The sequence below is a fragment of the Pyxicephalus adspersus genome, chromosome 9 (genome assembly GCF_032062135.1).
Source record: "Pyxicephalus adspersus chromosome 9, UCB_Pads_2.0, whole genome shotgun sequence".
NCBI lineage: Eukaryota > Metazoa > Chordata > Amphibia > Anura > Pyxicephalidae > Pyxicephalus > Pyxicephalus adspersus.
Genome location: NC_092866.1, coordinates 41,805,646 through 41,827,003, shown reverse-complemented (window position 1 = coordinate 41,827,003; position 21,358 = coordinate 41,805,646). Strand labels below are relative to the sequence as shown.

Genomic DNA, 21,358 nt, shown 5'->3' with positions numbered 1-21,358 from the left:
CCCAAACCTTATAAATATTAACATGACAAATCCAACACAGCACAATGCAGATTAGTACATAATGTAATATTCACAATATCTTGACTATGAAATATATCAGCACAGTAAATCAAAGATTTTAAATACAAAATCTTTAAGCAGAATGCCAAATCGAAATAAAAAGCAAATTATTCACCACTACTGATAGGTATGCTGATCTCATGCAGCCCAATATTTTCAAACACCAATTCAAGCATCGGGTGCAATGATCATAAGAGTTACCATGAGAACAGTAGTGGGTGTACGAGAATCAGAAGCAACAATTTTATGTAAAATCTTTGCAATTTGTGCAGAAACTAAACAGTCATTTAACTGTGTAATAATAAAATGATGTAAATTAATTAAAGGCCAGGTCAGAATATTTATGTCCTGCAGCCATCTGTAACAGATTTTCTCAGTTTTGTGTGCTTAGAATTGAACTTATTTAAATCAGCAGGGTGTGCTTTTACATGAATTAGTTCACATGTTTAAAAAAAATGCTGTTCATTTTAATATTTATTAATACATTTTAATATATTCTGCAGCACTTGTGTACATGTAGCCAACTGTACTGTGAAAGAGCTTACAATCTAATGTTCTTACAACAGTGTTGTGAGGGGAAACCAAAGTGCCTGGAAGAAACCTATGCAGAGAATTTACAAACTGCATGCAGGCACTGTCAATCTGCTATGTATTTCTATCATGGAGAAGAAGAGAAGTCATTAATCTCTGCATGACAGAAGATCAAACTCATACAACAATGGCGAAAAAGCTTGCCAGCGCTCCCACTTGGTATTAGTCATACTGATAATTTTTTTATGAAATGAATAACTGCTTCCGAAAATTTTTAAGGAAAAGCAACAAGTTCATCAATTTTTTGCCATCCTTCACTCCACCTCTGAGTAAGTGACTAACTCTGCAACTCCCTATGTGCAACATTAATGGTGATTGGTGAAGGGTCATTCAAAAACAGTACTCTCACTTTGAGCTCAGTGGTGTGACTTGGGCTTTGTTGGATATAAACATTGGTCACCTTTTATGAATGTTATAGGCCACCATTATCATGTGCCTAAAATTTAGAATTCTGAATATATAGTGTGTTGACAAGTCAAAGAATTGGTAGAAGCACACTAAATTACTGCCATATCAACATTTCATTTTCTGTACTTGTATAATCAAAACAGGACGTTGAACAAAGGGAGGTGACACAGGAAGCTGAAGATCTGTATACTTTGAATAGTGACGTCATTCTGTTACTCTATATGTCAAGTGAAACAACCCACATAAAAGTGTTTTAACAATATATTTACTGTAAAGGTTGGTTTGAGCTGAAAATAAATGTGGTTTATTAGAACTCTACACTATCTTCCCTAAAGTTTTTCAGAGCATCTGACTTTCCCACAAAAAGTTTGTTTTGAGGATGAACGTGAAATGTAACAGCTAACAAGTCTCACAAGAAATTAATCCATAGTAAGTCTTGCATCTCACTGTATGTTAATTAAATTATTTTGCCACTTCTGTATCTTCTGAGTAACTCCAAGAATTCCACTGTGTGTACAGATAGTTTTCTGTTTACAGACCTAAAAACTAAAAGGCAAGAAGAGGAAAATAATAATTATATTTAAAAATTTGCATTTGTCAACTGCAAACCTAACCATATTAGAACCATTAGTTCCGTTAGTTGATTTAACTTCTGCCAAGGCATATCTAGCCTAAAAGCCTTGGAAGGTTAAGTGTGTTAAGTATTATTCCATTCCTACATGTTATTTTCAGAACCTGGTAGTTTGAAAATGCTGTTAAGGGGTAGTTCATTCCAGACTGTCGGTAGGAGCAGGGAGCAAATGAACCTCAGCCTAAAGTAAGCTGTGCTCACACTAGGCAGAGTGCCCTACACCTAAAGACTACATACACAGTGCACTACACCACTTGTCCTACAATTAAAAGTACCGATTGTCTGTGCTTGTCTGTTTTGGCCTTTTACTAAATGCTGTGCTGCAAAGCATCCCCACAGGACTTTATCTTTATGGAGGTTCTTTACACTTTATGCCACTCACAAGCAGAGTCAGATGCAAGAAGGGCTTGGACATCCTCTAAAACACCCCTGCATCTGCCCTAACCCTAATTCTACTTAATAACAAAAAAGCACAGGAGGCTAGATACAATCCACCCATTTCATATATAACAATCAGACTATTTGTAATTCAAGATAGCAGCAGAAAGTCAACATGTATATCACCTCCCTAAAATGTGACATACCGCTGTGCTAACAGGGGCGGGCTCAATGCCCCCATTCACATCAGAGTTGTTTTTCTCCTTCTTTGTGTCTTCCAAGTCCGTGACCGTGCCGGGACCCTTCTTTTTCTTCAACTTGGCCAAGATGGAGGACTCCCGTTCAGGGAAAGGCGGCATTTCCTCCAAAACAGTAGCCTTAAAAACAAAACAAAAAATCACAATGGTTTATCATTTTAAAACAGCAATGCCCTAAAATGCCCACAGGCAAAGATAATGCTGCCTATATATTATAGTACTGTCATAGAAAATGAAGGGTAGAGTCTCCTATGTCATCCACAAGGTCAAAATATATATATATATATATATATATATATATATATATATATATATAATTATTATTAAGATATATTATTAAGGACTGCCAAAAAGATGACATAAGGAAACATTACTCTGAAGTAAAATGACCCAAAGCTGCTAACATGTCAGTCTGTATTATTCATTTTATTTAAGACTTCCCCCAATATGCATACCAAGATGTCATTGCTGGCAATGGAGCTTAGGCGCAGATATTCCACAGCTCGTTGCTGAAGCTCCACATCGGCATTTCGGAGCTGGCTGTCACTTCGTAGCACATCTTGAATTGTGGGTTTAATCTCAGGGAAGAGGTTTATAAACTTTATGTAGGCTGAAAGCAGAAGAGCCCTAGTAGGAACACTGCAAAGATGGAACTTTGAGTGTAACAGGTTAAACTGAATCAACGGGCTGTAGAGAAAACACAAGGGAAACAATGGTGTAAAACTCCACCACATAATGCAGGGAAAAAAAATACTTAGAATTTGTATTCATTTTCATGTTTCTGCCAGCTGAACATATAATATATATATATATACACACACACACACACACACACTTGCAACCTGCATTGGAATCTCCTTATTACAAAACTCCTTAAGAAATCAGTATAGACATGCAATACACTTCACGCAAAGATTATTCTTCACAGAATGAAATAGACACAGCTGTTGTGCTATAACGACCACTTCATGAACCAATTTTAACACTTACTTTTAAGGCAACTGCATCCTACCTTTACAGCAAGTTTTTAACAAAAGTTGCACACAGTTTTTCTTGAATTTTTATTCACTATAGGGTCTATTTATAAAGTAGCAGATCTGACATTCCCTAGTGGACAATCAATACTGTCATTGAAACACATGGACCTGAAAGATTCTGCACCAAGGAATGCTTCAGGGAATGTCATATTCACTGGTTTAAAAACTGACTCCAAAATTATTTTGGGGCACAAAAATAAAAAAAAACAAATCAAACTTGCCTAGAACGTGGATCACCAGCAATAAGATTGCCAAACTCGCCCAAAATATACCCTCCAACTTTGACCAGATTTTCATGACAGGCAGGAGCCTGGAGAGCCTGAAAAATATATATAAAGAATAATTTATATAAATGTAAAAGTAATTATGATTACTGCAGGTAAAATGTGTAAGAACTTCCCAGGCAGATAGAATATGTCTAGCACAGTAGGAAAAGGGTAAAGCCTCTGGATTTGATTACGGTTTGCATTCTAATGCCGTATTGCATCAAAAGAATTAAGGTGACCTCTACCTGCAGTGGAACTTATAAACAGCACTTAAGAGGATAAAGGACATCCTGGTGATGTCATTTAAAATAAAAGGTATGATTAAAAATATTTTTTTATAGTACAGTGCACTGTTTGTTCTAAACAAGAGTTTAGATTTAAAACAGATTAGAAAAGAACATTAATGTTGCTCTAAACACTTTATTCTGAAGGTAAAATATAGATACTGATTTTTTAATTTCTTTTCACTGTATAACATACTTACAGTAGCTAAACTAAACACCTATTTGTCCCTTTGTACTAATTTGTATTTGAATTGTGATGTGACACTACTGATATGTGCAATTAATGCTATGTGCTTGGACCATGTCTTTATATGAGAATAGCAAGTACTTAAAACATTTTCGCATGTGATATTTTAGCCAACTTTAGGCTGCAATGGCAATAGAGAAAAGCACTTATGTCTTATTACCTCAAACACTGTTTTGGCTGCATATCCCTGAACATCATCTCTGTTAATGACAATTTGGATCACCCTGTACCAGACCTCTTCACTGACGTAGTCCCCAGCTATACGAATAAGGTTAAGGATAGTGTCCACATACCACGTGTAATCGACCGCATACTTTTCAGCAAGGATTGCTACCTTGAGAACCTAAAATGAGAAAAAAAAAAAAACAGAGATATCCAGGTTATGACAAGTACATGTACAAGTAAGAAATTTACATAGACTGAATACATTCTAATGCAGCTCTTACAATCTCTTCTCGAATGGAATAATCTGCTGTCTCCAGGTAATTTAGCATCTCTGCTACAATCTGCTGGGCATTGCTGCGATCACACATGGCATACAGAAGATCCACTGCACGCTGCCGCACACTTACATCCCTTTCTGTCTGTAAAGGAGAATAATACAGATTCTGAAATACTGCTCAGTGATCACATGTGCAAAGTAAGAAAATTCTAAAACTACAGATATCTACTACTAAATTCTAGAGGGAAAGTAAGAGTCATTTCATGTGTTCCAACAGTTGAGACAACATTGAAAACTGCTGGGTCTCTTTGTTAATAAAGGATCATAAAGCTGTGCGCATTGGCTAAATGACCTCCTGCATAGTTCTGGCACTGATGTCCCTTGGCATAACCAATAGAGTGGGACCAGTTTTGCCTCTGTTGTATCTCAGGTAACTATCGGACACCAATGGGGACTTAAGGGGATACTACATTGGTACACCAATACAAGGGGAGCCTTCTCCCACAAACTACCAGTGCAAGAAGAACTAGGGCGAAGAAAAGTGGAGTTAATGAAAGGGTTGAAATCATCATTTTAAATCTTTTGATTAGCAGTTAGCAGCTAATATATAAGTGGTTGTTACAAAAAAAATTCTTTTTATTTACTATCATATTAAGAAATGAGTCCCACCTGGCCGTACTTGTTATATCCTCATGTAAAAGTGTAATAGTAGATTATATTAGTATTTATTAACACAGCAGGTATATAGTAATAATGAAAAACTGTCAGAAAGAACAATGGTTACTTAGCACAGTTGGGGCTACCATCCAGCATTAAGGTGTGCTACTGTCTATCACCTGGAAGTATTAAAGGCCTTAAGTAAGAATTTTTACTGGTGGCGCAGATGGTTCTGTGCTATGAAGACAGCACTGCTTCACAGAGTTTGGGCAAGAAAAAACCTACAGCACTGACTGAGCCTTAGTAGTTAAAGAAAACATCGAGACAGATTCCATTTAACAAAAAACTTCTACTTACATAAATTAACATCTAGGATTATATTGAAAACTCACCTTTAGTGCATTGATTACAGTCTCAATATGTGTCTTCACAGCCTCATGTGAGAACTCGGAGCTGGCCAGGGTACACATGCTCTCCAATGCCAGATAGCGCAGGTTGGTCTCCCGGTGTTGCAGGAACTGACCCAGCTGGTTGCATGCCCGGACCAGCAGGTTGGGCTCACTGGAGAGCAGGATAGAAGAGACACATGGGCTATGTGTAATGGCCTGGTAGTCTGTAGTGCTGATATCTCCCTTCGGAGCTGCAGAATTGGAAAGACCTGAATGCAGATGGCGTTTAAAGCTACAACAGAGGTCGCTTACTATGGATGAAGGACTGCACTCAGAGCTCCTCTCTAGGTCCCCTCATCTGAAAACCCCTGTACATTGCAGCATCTGCAGTGTGTACCAGAGATTATTGTTCTCTGTTGTATACACAAAAGCCAATCCAGTAATCTCTAAACTCATATTAATAAACCCATTGAGTTAATCAAAGAGAACCGTACCAAATCATAGGATCTGTGTACATGAATTCCAACATAATATCACAGAGGGAATCAAACAGAGAGGGCTGCAAAATCGTAGCTCTTTGAGCATTAGTCCCTAAATTGTCAAACTCCCATTTCCAGCTGGTATAGGAGAAATAGGATGAATAGGTTGATGGAGGATAGTATAAGGCACGCTGCTTGTGTGCAAGATCAGCAAACTGGCCATCAGAAGATTCCATAGTTATTAACGTGGATATCTTCTACCAAGCACAAACAGGCAGTAGTTGCTGTAGGAAACTAGCAAAGTCCTAAAAGTTGGACCAGTGTCAATGCCTAACTCAAGTTTATTTCTAAACCTTGATATATATGTACCAGGTGCAACTTTCTTTTCCAGGGCAGAATCTAATAACCCCCTAAAACCAGGAGGAGATTTACATACAAAGGTCTGACATACAGTAGACCTTTATGAGGGGAATACATGGCCTGATTGTGCTACTGTCCTGTTTATTCCATTTAGAAGATTACTCCATTCTCTTGATGTGAATATGTTCTGATTAGCATACACAGCCTAAGACTGCATAAACCGAAGGGGAAGTATTCATGCAAATCATACAAGATGACTACTGCCTAGCTGCCTTTGCTTCAATACACTACAGAATAGTATATAGTAAGTGTTCCAGTAAAGTACTTTGATAAGATAACTGGAAAACATTAAGGCAACTAACATTAGGAAGGCAATGGTGGTTTCTGTACATTCTGTTTCCCCCTCTAACCAAGAAGAAAATACAAAGAGCTGTAATTATGTGCCAAGTCCTGGGTAACTAATCACATTTAATTTTACTGATGAGCGGAAGGAAAATTATCATTGATTGTTATGGATTGAGGTGCATTATGGCTGTTTGTTGCACGCTCTTATTAAATAAGAAAGACAATGGTTTCATTTATTAGTGGCTCATTTTTTGCTGCTCTCCATGGATAAGTAATATGTATCACTATAAAAACAGGAACAAGGTAGTATTGTAATCTAGGATTAAACAAAATAAGCCCACAGTGATTATGGTATAAACTCAGGCTTTGGCTTCCAATGAATTATATTTAAACAATGTTAGATTCCAATCTAAGCTTCAAAGGGTCTTATTTTAAAAAATGTGAAGAAAACAATTCTCTCTATTTCTGGCTGCCACAAGTGCAAGAATATTTTAAAATGCTCTAAAGCAGCTTGCATCAAAACAATACAAAGACAGATGACTGAATGAAAGAAGCAATTTGTGAAGCTTGGATTAGTTTGTCTGCAGTTTTCAGAGATTAATATGCAAGCCTGCCATAATGCTGCATACAATTCAAAACACTTACCTGCAAGTATGAAATGTAATACTTGCCAAAATACTAAGCCTGAGGAAAATACTAGTACTAACCCTCAGAATAAGGATTGAGTCACCTTGGCTGGGATTCAGCATGCAAAGTTGGTAACCAAAATAAATACTCACAGGGTTCATTTTACAGGATCAGAGTGTTTCCGTAACAATAATGTTGACTTTTATTACAAAAAAATTTGCATGTACAATTGCAAAACAAAAGAAAATTGTAATGTATGTTATGATATTATGTTTTAAAAAATTGCCTTTCAATTTTAATCTGTAAATTGTAATTTTCTATATGGCCATCTAACCCCAGAAATGTAGATTCCTGCAAAATTCTTGCAATATACATTACATTCTATGCAAGATCACCCAAAAGGAATTGTATTTCTTTGTAGATACAGTTTAATTAAGGGCAGAACTGTAAGCCAATCAGGTTTTCACACAATCCGAGCTGCTGTTTTTATCCAATTTGAGACTTAATAGGCTGTATAGTTTTGACTGCTGTGGATAGTCATTAAAAATTAAACTTTATATACTGTAGAGTTCAGCAAGTGATTTTAAAAGGGTCTTAAAATAATTACTTGGTGATTGGCATGTAACAGGTCAAAATATTTAGAATCCTGTCTGCACTTACACCCTAGGTTAAAAAAAAAAAAAATATTTTTAAAACACACTACAGAGGTAGTTAACCAATATTTAGTAAATTTTTTATCTGATTTAAAAATATGCACTTGGGTACCTTTTGCAACGTTTTTCTAGAAGGTGATTTAGAAATAATTATCTTCCACCGTAACTGCAAACGTAATATGGAAAGTGCAGTGGGTACTGTCAGGGAGATAAACCTACCACTGAAAGAACAGAACATTGAGCATTCAGAAGCCTCAGTAATTGCATGATGAATGCCAGCCTACACACTGCAGTCACTCTAAAGTTAAATATATATTAGTTTTGGCTATGCCATCTGGAAAATCCTCAGCACCAGGATGTTCTCAGTTCATCATTAAGGAAGTATTGGAAAGCCTCCTGGCAGAGTGTCAGCCTGGAGTACCTATTAAAGGAAAACAGGATTTTTTCCTCCTTTACATGAGCCTTTATGCATCATAGTGTCTGAAGGAAATACAGCGTGTGTAAAGAAAATACGGTGTTGCCCAGACAACCATATTCTCCTTTTTTATGCTCTTCAGCCATGAAAACAACAATCTCATTAACACCAGAGAACATGTTTCTTCAGACATTATTATACACAGGGTCCAAGGGGGATTATGCAAAAAAGAATGCTAGGGGAAAAAAAATATAAAAAGGGTCTTGTTTCCAAAGAAGCCAGCTTTGCGTTTTTATTTTTTCCGTTGAAGAATTAAAATAAAATGTGATTTACTATTGGCAGCTATAAAACCAAGCCATTTTCTTCTAGTTATTTTTCATATGCTCCCGATATGTTTACAAACAAAAAAATGCATTTCAGTTCCAACAATAAATTGGACACTAGAATGCTGGTACCAATAGGACATTTGATTAGGCATCTATAAATATACTAGTACTCACCTGTCATGATAAATAATGAGGCTGATCGCCTCAAACAGAACAGCATTCTTGGCATTGGAGTGCTGCACCTTCTTAGATTTAGGGGGTTCCTGGGCTTTGTTCAAAATGGTTTCCAAACACTCCGTAAGTCGTCCTCGAACAGCAGGGTCCTCTGTAACAGTAAAATGCAGCACAGTGAAGGAAGGTCTTTACAAGCATTTTTAGGAATAGATAATAAAAAGGTCAGTATTATGTTGCATAGGAAATGCAGTTTCATAAGAGTTCTGCCCTGATAAAGCTGTTGACAGGTATAGTTATATCTGCACTAGAGGGGAAGAGGCACTGGAACAAACTTCTTCATGATTACATTAATCCCAACAATCAAATAAGAATAAATAACTTGGTTGAGGCTGCTACCCACAACAAGCCTGTTTAGCAGTTACAGTCAGTATATTCAAATGCTAAAAAGGAGTGCCATACCAAACTAGGAGTGCCCAAAAAATTATATAGCAACCCCAGTGTTTATGGTGGAGAACCCTTTCTGTTTGAGGTTGTTTATTTTTCCCTGCAACCACAAACCAGGTGAAGCATTTTCCCAAAATGCATTGGTGTTCCATTTTCCCAAAATGTGAGTAAATATTGTATATATAAAAAAATATTTCTACTTGTGGACATATTCCTGATGGGCAATGGAATGGCACATCACAGTGTCAACCAATAGTGATATATGGAGCTGGGGAGCAGGTAATCCTCAAAAACTGCCAGAATAAAACAAACCAAACAACCAACAAATGTGTACACAAAAACCCTTTCAAGCTTTCTAGACATTATCTGCCTATCCTCAAGCAACACAACCTCCGGGACACTTCCGACCCAACAAATCTAAGGATCCAAGTGATTGTCCAAAGTATTTTTAGGTTTGAACAACACAGAAGCATGGGACAATCCAAGACGGTGGATCTGTAAATAGTTGTTACCAAGAATGAATGTTACTGCTTGAAGACAGATATGAACATTGACACATTGTTACCTGGAGGAGGATAACACTGTAACAGCCTTAGCAGTTTCACGGAGAGCCAGGGAGCAGGAACAAAGTAGTATGTGTAATCCTGCAGATCCGTGGAGGCCGAAGTGACAATCTGAAAATGTAAAAACAAAAAAAGCAAATTAATTTGAAATTACGGTATGCAACTAAAAGATGACAGCCCAAATGTAGCCAAGCACATAAAGTCTGGTTTAACACAGAGGTACGTTGAAAAGTAAACAACCATTTAAGCTAGTCTTTGTCAATCTTTTTTAATATGGGGAAACCTTGAAATAACTTCAGGTCTTTAGTGAACCCCTTTTATAAATTACTATATCACAGCTATTATTGTGGTGGTCAGTAAAAAAAAATGCCTGGAATATTGCAGGCCAGTGGAAAATGTGACTCTTAAGGATTAAAGCCCCAATATGAAAAACATCTATATAACCAAATACCTTTAACATATAAAAAGTTAGATTTGAAATGGCCAGGCTGGCACAATATCTCATTCCTTCCAGTGGTTCTTTAAAACTCTGTTCATGCAATGGGCCTGATCCTAAAGGATGAAACCTTAATTTGGTGCACTATGGACAAATATTTTTCACTGGAACAAAAAAAAACAAAAAACCCTTGTGCCAGCAATATTTTGTAAAATTTACTTTGTGCATAGTAAATTGAAGAACTTATGCTTCAGAAGGAATGGTGATCCAGATGAAAGAATATAAACTAATATTTAGGAACTATTTCTGAAAGATTGTTTTCTTTTTTATACAGTACTTGCTTTAAGAAAAAACATCAATATAAGGGCCACTACACTCAAAAATGAGATAAAAAGGTATTTCTAATGTTTACAAGTTAATACAATTCATTACAGATATTTAGATTTCTCATACCTGTAAATAAATTAGACATTAGTCTTTGCTACACACTATTAAGTGTCAACAAAATTTTTACCTGTATATTATTTATTTTGTTATCAGTGAAGGAAATATGAAAGAAATTATTTTTTCATATACCTTAACTGTTGGGCTGAGAAAAATTCCTGTTCTGGAAACCTTTTGAAAATACTAAATTATAATGTCCCTATTTAATGTGCAGCACTGCGTAATATGTTGGCGCTATATAAATCCTGTTTATTATTATTAATAATAATAATAATAATTAGCAAACAGTAGAAATAAAGTCTTTCACACAAACCATAGATTATGTCTAATAATTCAAAACAATAAGTGAATATCTGCCTAATACAATTTGCCCAAGACTTTTACATTCAGCAAAGTATAGGACAATTTTAACAGGTAAAAGCAGGCCAAGAAACTATGTTGGCTAGAATGCCATAAAAATATATTTCATGTTGCAAAACTGTAATAAAAACGAAAGACGAAACAAAGTAGAGGGAGGTCTGGCATTTGTAAGTATGACTCAGAAATGTTTAGATGTTCACGATTACCCTGCTCAGCCGGGACACTGCAAGCGAAACTGAAGTTTTAAACTCTTCAGGATTCTTCTGTGCCAAGGTGGTGATCAGACTGGTGGCAGCCGTTACTACTCCCTGCAATGGAAATTAAGAAACATTCATTCTATTACATGAAAAATGCGACACTCAAATTTCTGAAAAGGATACAGATTTATTCTGTTTATAAGACAAGAGTGTAAACAATGAAAAACGATAACCAAACACAGGATGTCAAGCCAAGAGAAACCAGTGAGACACACCTCATCATTTGTTAATGTGCACACACTAATACAACTTTGTTATAATTAAAAAAAAAAAATGTCAATGTCAGAGATATTCCCTATTGGAATTTAGTATGAACAATTGATGACACCTGGAAGGGCTTCGTATGTCTGGTAGAAGCCAATAAATATGCTCACTAATAAAAATTCTAATGGCTTGTGCCCAGGACACAAACAGCCCAAACCTCAGGGAACCATCAGCGAGGGCTGTGAGGATAAGAGAGACTTTAAAAGTAGTGGGCAGCATGAGTTCAGACAACAGACATCAGCACCTCACAGTCTTATTAGTGTTATGTTAGCTATGGCACGTAGTACTGTTCCTCATCACCACTCCCGTATCCAAAACTAGACATGTTTGGCTGCAGTGCAGTTAGGTGATGGCCTTGGTTTATGAAAGCTCTCCAAGGCTGGAGAGGATACACTTTCATCAGTGAAGCCGAGGGGTCCAGCAAACTTGGAATGGATTTCTTCAGCTTCACTGATGAAAGTGTATCCTCTGCAGCCTTGAAACACTTTCATAAATTGGGCCCAATGTACCCAAAAGGTCTAGACAGCTGGTCGTAGTTTGGTCACCTAGGTCAGTGGTCGCCAATCTTTTTGGTCCCGCGGACCATTAAATTTACCGGCTCCTGACAGTGCATGCGCAGAGAACTGGGTGTCACTCAAAGGGGGAGAAACTATGTCATGATGATATAACCCCGCCCATTCTCCAATCACAGATCTGAGCCTGCGATGGGAGAGTGGGCAGGATGTGTCCAAGGACACAAGCCCACCCACTTCCCTGAGCCTGGGATTTGTACTGGGTATGTGGTCCCGCAGCCCTGGCCGGAGAGGTCCTTCTCCTGACTCCGCTTGGGGGTGCACCGGCTAGAGCTGCAGACCACCAACATTTTCTCGCGGAACACTGGTTGGCGACATCTGGCATAGGTTAATGCTACCTACCCACAGTTACTTTCATGCACAACTTTTACCTTTAAAACTTTTTGCTTCAACCTGCTAGCAAGTGAACTGATTTTTAGAATGTTCATTAATCGTTAGCAACCTGATTATTCTTAGTATAACTGAAAGAAAAAAAAACACAACAGGATAAATAAAAGCAACCTTAAGGACTGCCTTACCAGGTGCTGGTCATTAAGCAGATGCACTACTCGTGACGTCCACTCATTGGTGAGCACCAAGTCTGGAGAGGTGCGGTACAGGCGCAAGAGGCAGAGGGCAGCACTCTGTTTAACGCTGTCCATGGTGTCTCTGGTAAAATGAAACAAATATAAAACAAAAAGTGGCAGATACATTGCAAAGAGCAAACTGTAGCAGGCAGATATGCATAAATTATAGTTCCTCTCGCCCAATGTGCTATGCTTCAGAAAAACAACACTAGCTCAAATAATATAAAAACTACAGGTAAAAAATGTTGCTGTCCAGAAAGAATAAGAAAAGGCAGTCTGGGTAAACCCAGATTCCACTAAGGGATTTTAGGGCTAGGGACACATGGGCATTTTATTTTTATTACTTGTACTTCATCAACTTCAAATCTAATGAAACCAACTCGATCTAAGGAGAATCTTGCCCAGAATTTTTTTAAGCTTTGTGGGAAGAAGCTGTAGGCACCCCCTGTATTGTGACCCAACTTTTTCTGATGTGTAATAACATTGCAATGTGTCCAACCCTCTGATTTTGGGTGGTTACCAAAAAGTGCCAGTTGGTGCGCTGAGGAGAACACAGAGTATCAGAAGAAAAATCTGTTTGCAACCAACTGATATTCTTATCCTTGGTTGGACACATTGCAATGTTGTTACACACATCAGAAAATCGATTGAGTCGTTCACCGTAATTTTGTGGCTCTGGTTTTGGGATCCAGACATTTCTGCCAAACAGCATATCTAAGCTTTTAAGCTCCCTTATAAATACAGCTTTTAACTTTATAAATAAGAACAACTGGCCCTCTGCTTGTGACTGGACAACCAAGGAGAATCATCATATGGATGACATGGATGACACACTGAAAAAAACCTCTTCTCCCCCAGTGTGAGCTCCTCTATAAAATGGGATCACAGAAGTCAGCTGGTGAGACTGATATAGGTATTGCTATTTATAAAGAGAATTATTCTGTATAATATAATTGTTACCAGCAAAAAACTTTAAATTTAATTAGGTTTATACATCTGCCTGGACTTCCACCGTAACCTTTTCAATACCAGAGTCATTTTGTCAATTTATTTTTCACACAGACATACATGAAAACTCATCTAAAACACCCACAGCGGTTATCTTTTCTAAAAGCAAAGAACTCACAACGATGTCAGTTGCAGTTCTTTTATGTCATACCAAAACCAAATCCCCCGCAAAAAAAAGGTTGTGTTGATTTGAAATGGATTCCAAATATTTCAATCCTATAAATTATGTTGTTCAGTATATATACAACAGGCACATCTAAAAAAAAACTGGATGCTGACTGCTTTTAAAATGCAGGGCACAAATCACAGAAATGTCAGGACACCTAACCCACATGCTCATACCAAGTCTATAAATTACTAAGTAGTGAAGTAAGAATGACAATGACAGTCATAACTCTTGCACCTTCAATGAAATAAACTACAGCAGCAACATCTACATTTCTATTTCCACAACTCTTCACACTTTACTGGCGATAATGATTTTTTTTTTTATTAATATTAACTCAGAGTAATGTTTCGCACTATAATGATCAGCCCTTTCTAATGAACGATGAGAGTAAGTGCATATACAATTTTCTCCAGTTTGTTGGGCTTTTTCTGCCATTACAAGCATTTCAATATCAGGCTGTTACTCTAGCAGGTCACATAAAAGCCTGAAGTTAACAACTAAAAAATAGAATGACCTCCTTTCCCTTTGAATTCTTTACTCGAATACAGGTTTACATGTACACTATGGATTTTGGTGCCTTGGATTTATTTCCTAAAAGCGGTTGTGATGTGACTGTCCCATCTTCATGCTGAGCGGTGTAACACCTGCTGGGACATGAAGTCTTAAGGGTAACATATCACCAAAACATTTCCTGCTCATGTCCTAGCAGGTATTGCACCTGACAACAACATGATCGGTAGCACCACCTGCATTACAGCATCATCCCCGTGTCCCCGAGAACCACAGCGTGTAATGGCAGCACAGGAAGAGCTGTATCACAATGAACATCATGCAAAAAGTATGCAAGACTTAGAAACAATTGTGCAAAGAAAATTTGTTAAAGAAAAAATGCAAACAGGACACCTACCAGTACTGCAGTTGAGATTTAAAACTGGAGCAGGCGTTGTGATTTTAAACTAACACAGTTTTAAAAGTAAGTAAAAGTAAAAACAACTTTCTTACCCAGCAACCAATATCCTTGGGATCTCTCCAGCAAAGGCCTCGGCCATCTCTCTGCTACCTACATTAGCAATACAGTGGAGAGCCAGTCCCATGAAGGTAGGGTTGCGGCTAGACAAATCATTTTTGATGGCATTATTAATAAGACGGATAAGCTCACTATTTGAATTCACCAGCACAGATATGAAGAGATAACCCTAGGATGAAATAAAGGACAGTCCTATTGTTAAAATGCCATTTTACATTTCAATATTAAACATATACAATACAGTAATTAATGCTGGCTAGTAGTCAATTTATCATTTTGTATTTTTTAATGGTTTAAAGGGGTATCTACTCCTCTTTAAGTCAAGACTTCAGGGGTCACAAGTATGTAATATACAGAGTGCAAGGGTCAGGTGTACATACCTACTGGGTGAGAGAAACCAATTGTATAAAGATTTTGACTGCAGGAGTTAAAAGTATTTAACATACCCACAGGGGTCAAAACCTGTGCCTATCTTTGAATTTGGATGCTATGGAAATCCCAGGAGAATATAAAGTTTGGGTGCTCACACCAGGAGTGGAATGTATATTCTGTACTGATATGTGGTGAGCATTGTCACTTTTAAAATGAAAGTCCCATTATCTGGCAGAATCAATACGTAAAAAAACAGACAGAAGAACAATAAAAGCTTTTGTGAAATATATGAGGTAAATGGACTACCACTTCTGTTTTGGATTAGAGGTTTAAATTTAAAACATTTTCTAATCCTTCCCCACTTTTTCCAAAGCATAAGAAGAACTCCAGTTAAAAAAAAAGGTAAAAAAAAAAAAAAACAAAGGATAAACAAAATTTGCTTTTGCTTTACAGTTAACCTTAATCCAGGCTCTTACCCTACTATATTCCAGCATCATTTATCCTACTTCTTCATGAACCGATAGCTCCTTGTAGTGTTTTATAGACCTGATGTACAGGGAATGCAAGAAGCGGATAGCAGAATAAAAATAGGCTACTATGCTGCTTGTTTAAAAAAAAAAAGATACACTTACTAATGTAATAATATAAATACTGGCTTGCATTATTGTGCCCTTTTTTATCTGACAAGGGGTCAGTTTTAAAGTGAAAAAAATGACGGTTTTGGCAATACATAGACCCCAATTCAGGGCAAAAAAATATACCATAGTAAAAGCAATAAAATCCTACTATCCCCATTTCCTACATTCTGAAAATCTTTATCTATTTTCGTGTGTGTGTGTGTGTGTGTGTGTGTGTGTGTGTGTGTGTGTGTGTGTGTGTGTTCTATTTACATGCCAGCATAAGTATAGCTTCAGCTCACGTAAGGTGTAAGTGCTGCAAGTTTCCTATACCCCATTTCTCTCCCTCCCTCTTTTTCTTCCAAGCCTGGGGTTAAATGTTTTACTGAATGATAAGAAGAAAGGGGTGTAGTAACATCATGAATTTCAACATCCAGCACCCACACCAGGGCCACCTGGCAGTACAGAAGGGCTCTAACTAAAGGTGGCGTGTAACAAAATTAGATTTGCAAGATGTAAGGTAGAATTACGGATTTGGCATGCTGGAGTGGGGTGGAGGCTTATTGTTTGTTTTCCTGCTTTTACCATGGAAAGTTTATTATTTCTGGAGTTGGGCTTCAAAGACAAACAAAACACAGTATACTGTAGTTCGATTTGCAGCAGTTTTCCTAATTTTTTTTACCAGCATAAGCACTATTTAGGCCTTATGTGAAATAAAAATGCAGTGATTTGAGCCAAATTATAATCTACTACCCACGCCTTGAGATTCCTGCATTTTGAAACATTTGTGCAAGGAGTTTCTGGAGAATTAGCCTCCTCAAATATTTAACAACTATACAAACTATGTCTGTGTGAAACATATGGCATCGATTAAAAACAGTTTTGATGAAAGAGAGCGGACTTGTCAGACAAAGTACAAGGGGAAAGATCTACAACTGCTTCAGCAAGCCGAAAATCTAATCTAAGGTGTGGTTGCTGATTATCCAAGATGGCAGCACACATAAGTAGTCTCGGGGCTTTTGTATGTCCACACATGGGGGGCATTTATAGGTAAATACTATTCTCAAAACATGGTAAATGGACATGTCTTACAGGAAGATTGTTTTTGGGATTAAAGTGGAACCGAACTTTTAACATGGGCATTCAGGCAGATGGTTATTGCAGAAAGGGAAAAGCGATATACCTTCTGCAATAACTGCTCTTACCTGCCTTGTGGATGCCGCAATCCTGGCTTCCATGGCATGTACTGGGAATAAATGAACTCCCCCATGCCTGCGCAGGAATTAAGTCATCCCTGCCAATCAATATTGCTGAATATAGTCTTCATGAAGCAAAGAATGAAGATGATGGCATCCTGCAGTGGAATGTGGGATAGGTGATAAATTGCGGGTTTAGTTCCACTTTATTGCTCTGGTGATAGGGCAAATAAATATATGTGTGTGGTTTATTTTATCTGCTAATAATTATGAAAAGTCATTTTTATAACTTACACTCATTGCTCCCAATTCACAGACAGGGAGACATGTAGTTATTAACAAACAAATTCCCTTTCCCTGCACTTGAACACCTCTTTACTAGACAATCAGCATTATCACCTCTGTCCATGGAGTTATAAGCTGACCTGGTAAGTGTAAAGTTAACTCAGGAAACAGTGGAGCTAAACGATCATCCTCACTATTAGAGGTTTAGGTATCACAAAAATAGCTGACTAAAATTACAAATCCTTCTGTAAAAGAGAATCACAAATGATCCAGAAACCACTTCATTCCGAAGATGACAGTTTTACAATAATTATCACAGTATGGTTTACTTTTAAAGAAACAAAACCTGTTAAAGAACAGAAGAACAGGACAGAAGACGCTGATTAAAGAACATCTAAACACAGGAAAAGTGTGTTTTTTCAGGCATTTTCTTTTTAGTAACCTGTCCTAGGGTGACAGTAAACCACTGTACAATATGCTATGGAGTAACTGTATTATTTTTCCAAGACAAGGAAGTACAGTGGTACCTCTGTATAAGTCCGCTTTGGAATAAGTCCAAGTTGGTATAAGTCCTGTTTGGGCATGAAAAATTTTGCTTGGTATACATAAATGAGTCATAACACCGTGCGCTACCCTTATTTACCTCTCTCAAGACAAACCTCTCTCCACGACTGCCCACGAGCGTCAGCACGCCAGTTGCTACCATTCAGTGAACAACCCGCGCTGTAACTCTCTGTGAATTACTTAACATCTCCTCCTCCTTCCTTCTCAGCACCATCCTAGTAGGCACTCGACTATTCTCAGCAAAGTAAAGTGAGGTTACATTTTCATTTATTTCATCTAATTGCTTTTGTATTTATGTATTTTAGTATTAAGCAGTGTTTAAATTATTTTATACAGCCCAATCAATGTATATTATGCCAATAACAATAGCATTTTTTTTTTTATGGGAACGGATTAATAAATTTCTTTTTATTTCTAATGGGAAAATGTGTTTGGTAGAAGTCCAACGGACTGGAACGGATTAAGGACTTATACCAAGGTACCACTGTAATTTAAAACTACAGAACACTTCACACACTTCTCATTTGTATAACAGAGATGTTCCACAGCCCCTAACAAACTTGCTGATAACATTGCTAGAGGCAACACTGCACATCTTTTTATATCTTTCAAATAGATCAACAGGGAATATACTGCACTTACCAAACATATATAACAAAAATAATATTATTTAACCTCTAAAAAATTGCTTGCAAAGAATAAAAAATTCCTGAAGGTTGTACTGTATAAAGAATCTGTCACGTAAGAAGCATAGAATCTACCATTGCAGACATTTCCTTCACAAAGATACAAGCTTCACAGCGGTCATGCTGACTTGCTTCCTTCAATTCTTTGGTCAGCAGACGCACACCAAATTGTAGAAATCAGACTTTTTTGTCAATACTGAGCTGTATGCTTGTCCTGAAGGTTTGTGATTTAGGAAGTCAAAGCTACTGTAATGGCAGCCCTATATTTTTCCCAATGACAGATTTATTTTGATTACCAAATCAAAAATTGTCCCCACCCCCCAACACACAGATGCCATAAACCATACAAATCAAAGCACTATAATGAAAACTCAAGGGTCTGACTCACAATCTGCTTTTCTGTGTACTTGTTGGAACTGAGCAGATTCACCGCCTCCATGTGGCCAAAGTCAATGTCATGGCCAAGTAAGAAAATAAATAGCAGCTTGCAGACATATTTCTTCTTGCTGTAGCCATCTAAAGCTTTATCTCCTGGATAGGAAAAAAAAACAAAAGGGTATCAGAGTATTGAATTGAGCATTACAAAAAATTCCTAGATGCAGCAAAAGAACACACAATCAATAGATATATATTTCAATAAATAGACTGCTTTAAATGAACATATCTTTCTGGACATTTTTAACATGGGGGAACCCCTGGAAGTGACTTTTGAGTCTTGGGGAACTTCTGTTATATTGATTTTATGCAAATCCTACAGAACATTAGTGAGGAGGTCAGTATGAAGAACGTCACACCAAACAAAAATATCATCAAATTATTCATTGCTCAAGGAACCCCTATCAACCTCTGAAGAAACCCTAGAGTTCCACAGAACACTGGTTGAGCAACACAAATTTAAAAGGAAACTATAAAGGTCTATGTAAAAGCAAAGGCAAACTAGAAGTACTTTGAAGGAACTCAGAAGCAAATCATAAGTCAAAGTAATTCAAAAGAAGATCAAGCACAGCGATGCGTAATATGTTGGCGCTATATAAATACTGTTAAAAAAATAATAATAATTGCAAAACAAGCACACATCTACTACACAGAACTTGCTTCGGACTCCTATGTACACAAACCAATAATTGTAAGTAAACCAGGTAAGTAAACCAATATATCTGTATTGTGGCTTTACGTATAGTTTTAAAGGCCAGAGTGATGTGTGTGATCAAAAAGGCGCAATAAATGTGTATAACATTTAACTGCACCAAGTTCTGTTAATAGCACCAAATGTAAACCTTTAGATAAAGATGTTGCCTAAACAAATATTCTCTGTAAAATTCATTAGAATATATATATATGACATGCCACGTGTCAGAACATATGGAATAAACGGGTATACCAGTAAAATATAGATGCAAATGAAGAAGAGACTGCTTATTTGTGTTCACATTCAAAGCAGCTGGGATGATTGAGTAAGATAATAAACACACGCAATATACAAGGCAGGGGCACCAAGATAAATGTTTAATTTTGAAATAACAGTTTTCACAGTTTGAATGAAAAGGGAAAATGCTGATAAATCTGGCCCGATGACAGTGCAGATTCACCTCCCAAGCAGCAGGGAGAGGTCAGCTCAGCAAATAGAAAAATGCTGACTTGATTCCAAGAATCATGCAGAGCTCACAGGTCTTACGCTTCTACTGCTCCGCTGAATAGCTGTCAGTGTCATGGATTCTGCAATACACCCACACATCTTCCTAACAGAGCCAATTGCACATCATACAACACCACACTTAGTACAATATTTCTGTATATGAAATAAACAAGAACTGGGCCATGTGTGTATAAACATCTTACCATTCCAATAGAGGAAAAAGGATTTGATTACCAAATAGGCATTCCAACTCTCATTTTTAATGGCAACTGTAAGAATGCACACAAATTGTAAGGAATGTTTTTTTGTTTTTTAATTAATGTTTAATTTACAGCAAGACATTCTTTGTTTAGGGCTGAATTTAGCATAGGGCTAGCTCTAAACAGACAAAAATCCGGCCCCAGCACAGCCCCTGCAGTTATGTAAGTCGGTAGTTTGCTGTGGCCGAAGGCCTTCTTTACACTGGCTTTATACAGGAGATTTAACAAGGAAGATGCAACGTGATCAGACTTTGCTTCATTTTTAAAACACATAGGGCAACAAACAGGAGCCCCGTTTCCAGGCCAGGCAACCCAGCACTCTGTGCTAAAATTAAAGCCAAGGAAACATGGAGTTGCTTTATTCTAAAGGGCCATTTAAGACCCCTGGTAAGCCACAGTGTTTTGTCACTTGCTCAACTGTGGTCCCAGATCTCCCGTTCAAATGAAAATGAGGAGTTGGGGACCATTTCTCGCACACGGCCCTTTTGGAAGAATGGCACTGCAGCTGTGACCATGCAGGCTAATGTAGTTACCTGTAATGCAGTTTTCTGATATCAAGCAGCTATACAAACTGTCCCCCAATATTGTTTAGTGATCCCATTCTTC

The 21,358-nt window shown here is 37.4% G+C and overlaps 1 protein-coding gene across 1 annotated transcript in view; it reads right to left on the bottom strand.

The window, feature by feature from the left end:
• AP2A2 (adaptor related protein complex 2 subunit alpha 2) overlaps nucleotides 1–21,358 on the bottom strand; it is a 55,700-nt gene that overhangs the window by 12,682 nt on the left and 21,660 nt on the right. The window contains exons 3-14 of the mRNA XM_072421700.1: nucleotides 19,245–19,387; nucleotides 15,112–15,305; nucleotides 12,885–13,014; nucleotides 11,480–11,581; nucleotides 10,036–10,144; nucleotides 9,027–9,177; nucleotides 5,651–5,819; nucleotides 4,606–4,743; nucleotides 4,320–4,502; nucleotides 3,584–3,681; nucleotides 2,781–3,012; nucleotides 2,275–2,445 (exon numbers count right to left, since the gene is read on the bottom strand). Of these exons, the coding sequence (XP_072277801.1) occupies nucleotides 2,275–2,445; nucleotides 2,781–3,012; nucleotides 3,584–3,681; nucleotides 4,320–4,502; nucleotides 4,606–4,743; nucleotides 5,651–5,819; nucleotides 9,027–9,177; nucleotides 10,036–10,144; nucleotides 11,480–11,581; nucleotides 12,885–13,014; nucleotides 15,112–15,305; nucleotides 19,245–19,387 (1,820 nt within the window). The remainder of the gene's footprint in view (nucleotides 1–2,274; nucleotides 2,446–2,780; nucleotides 3,013–3,583; nucleotides 3,682–4,319; nucleotides 4,503–4,605; nucleotides 4,744–5,650; nucleotides 5,820–9,026; nucleotides 9,178–10,035; nucleotides 10,145–11,479; nucleotides 11,582–12,884; nucleotides 13,015–15,111; nucleotides 15,306–19,244; nucleotides 19,388–21,358) is intronic.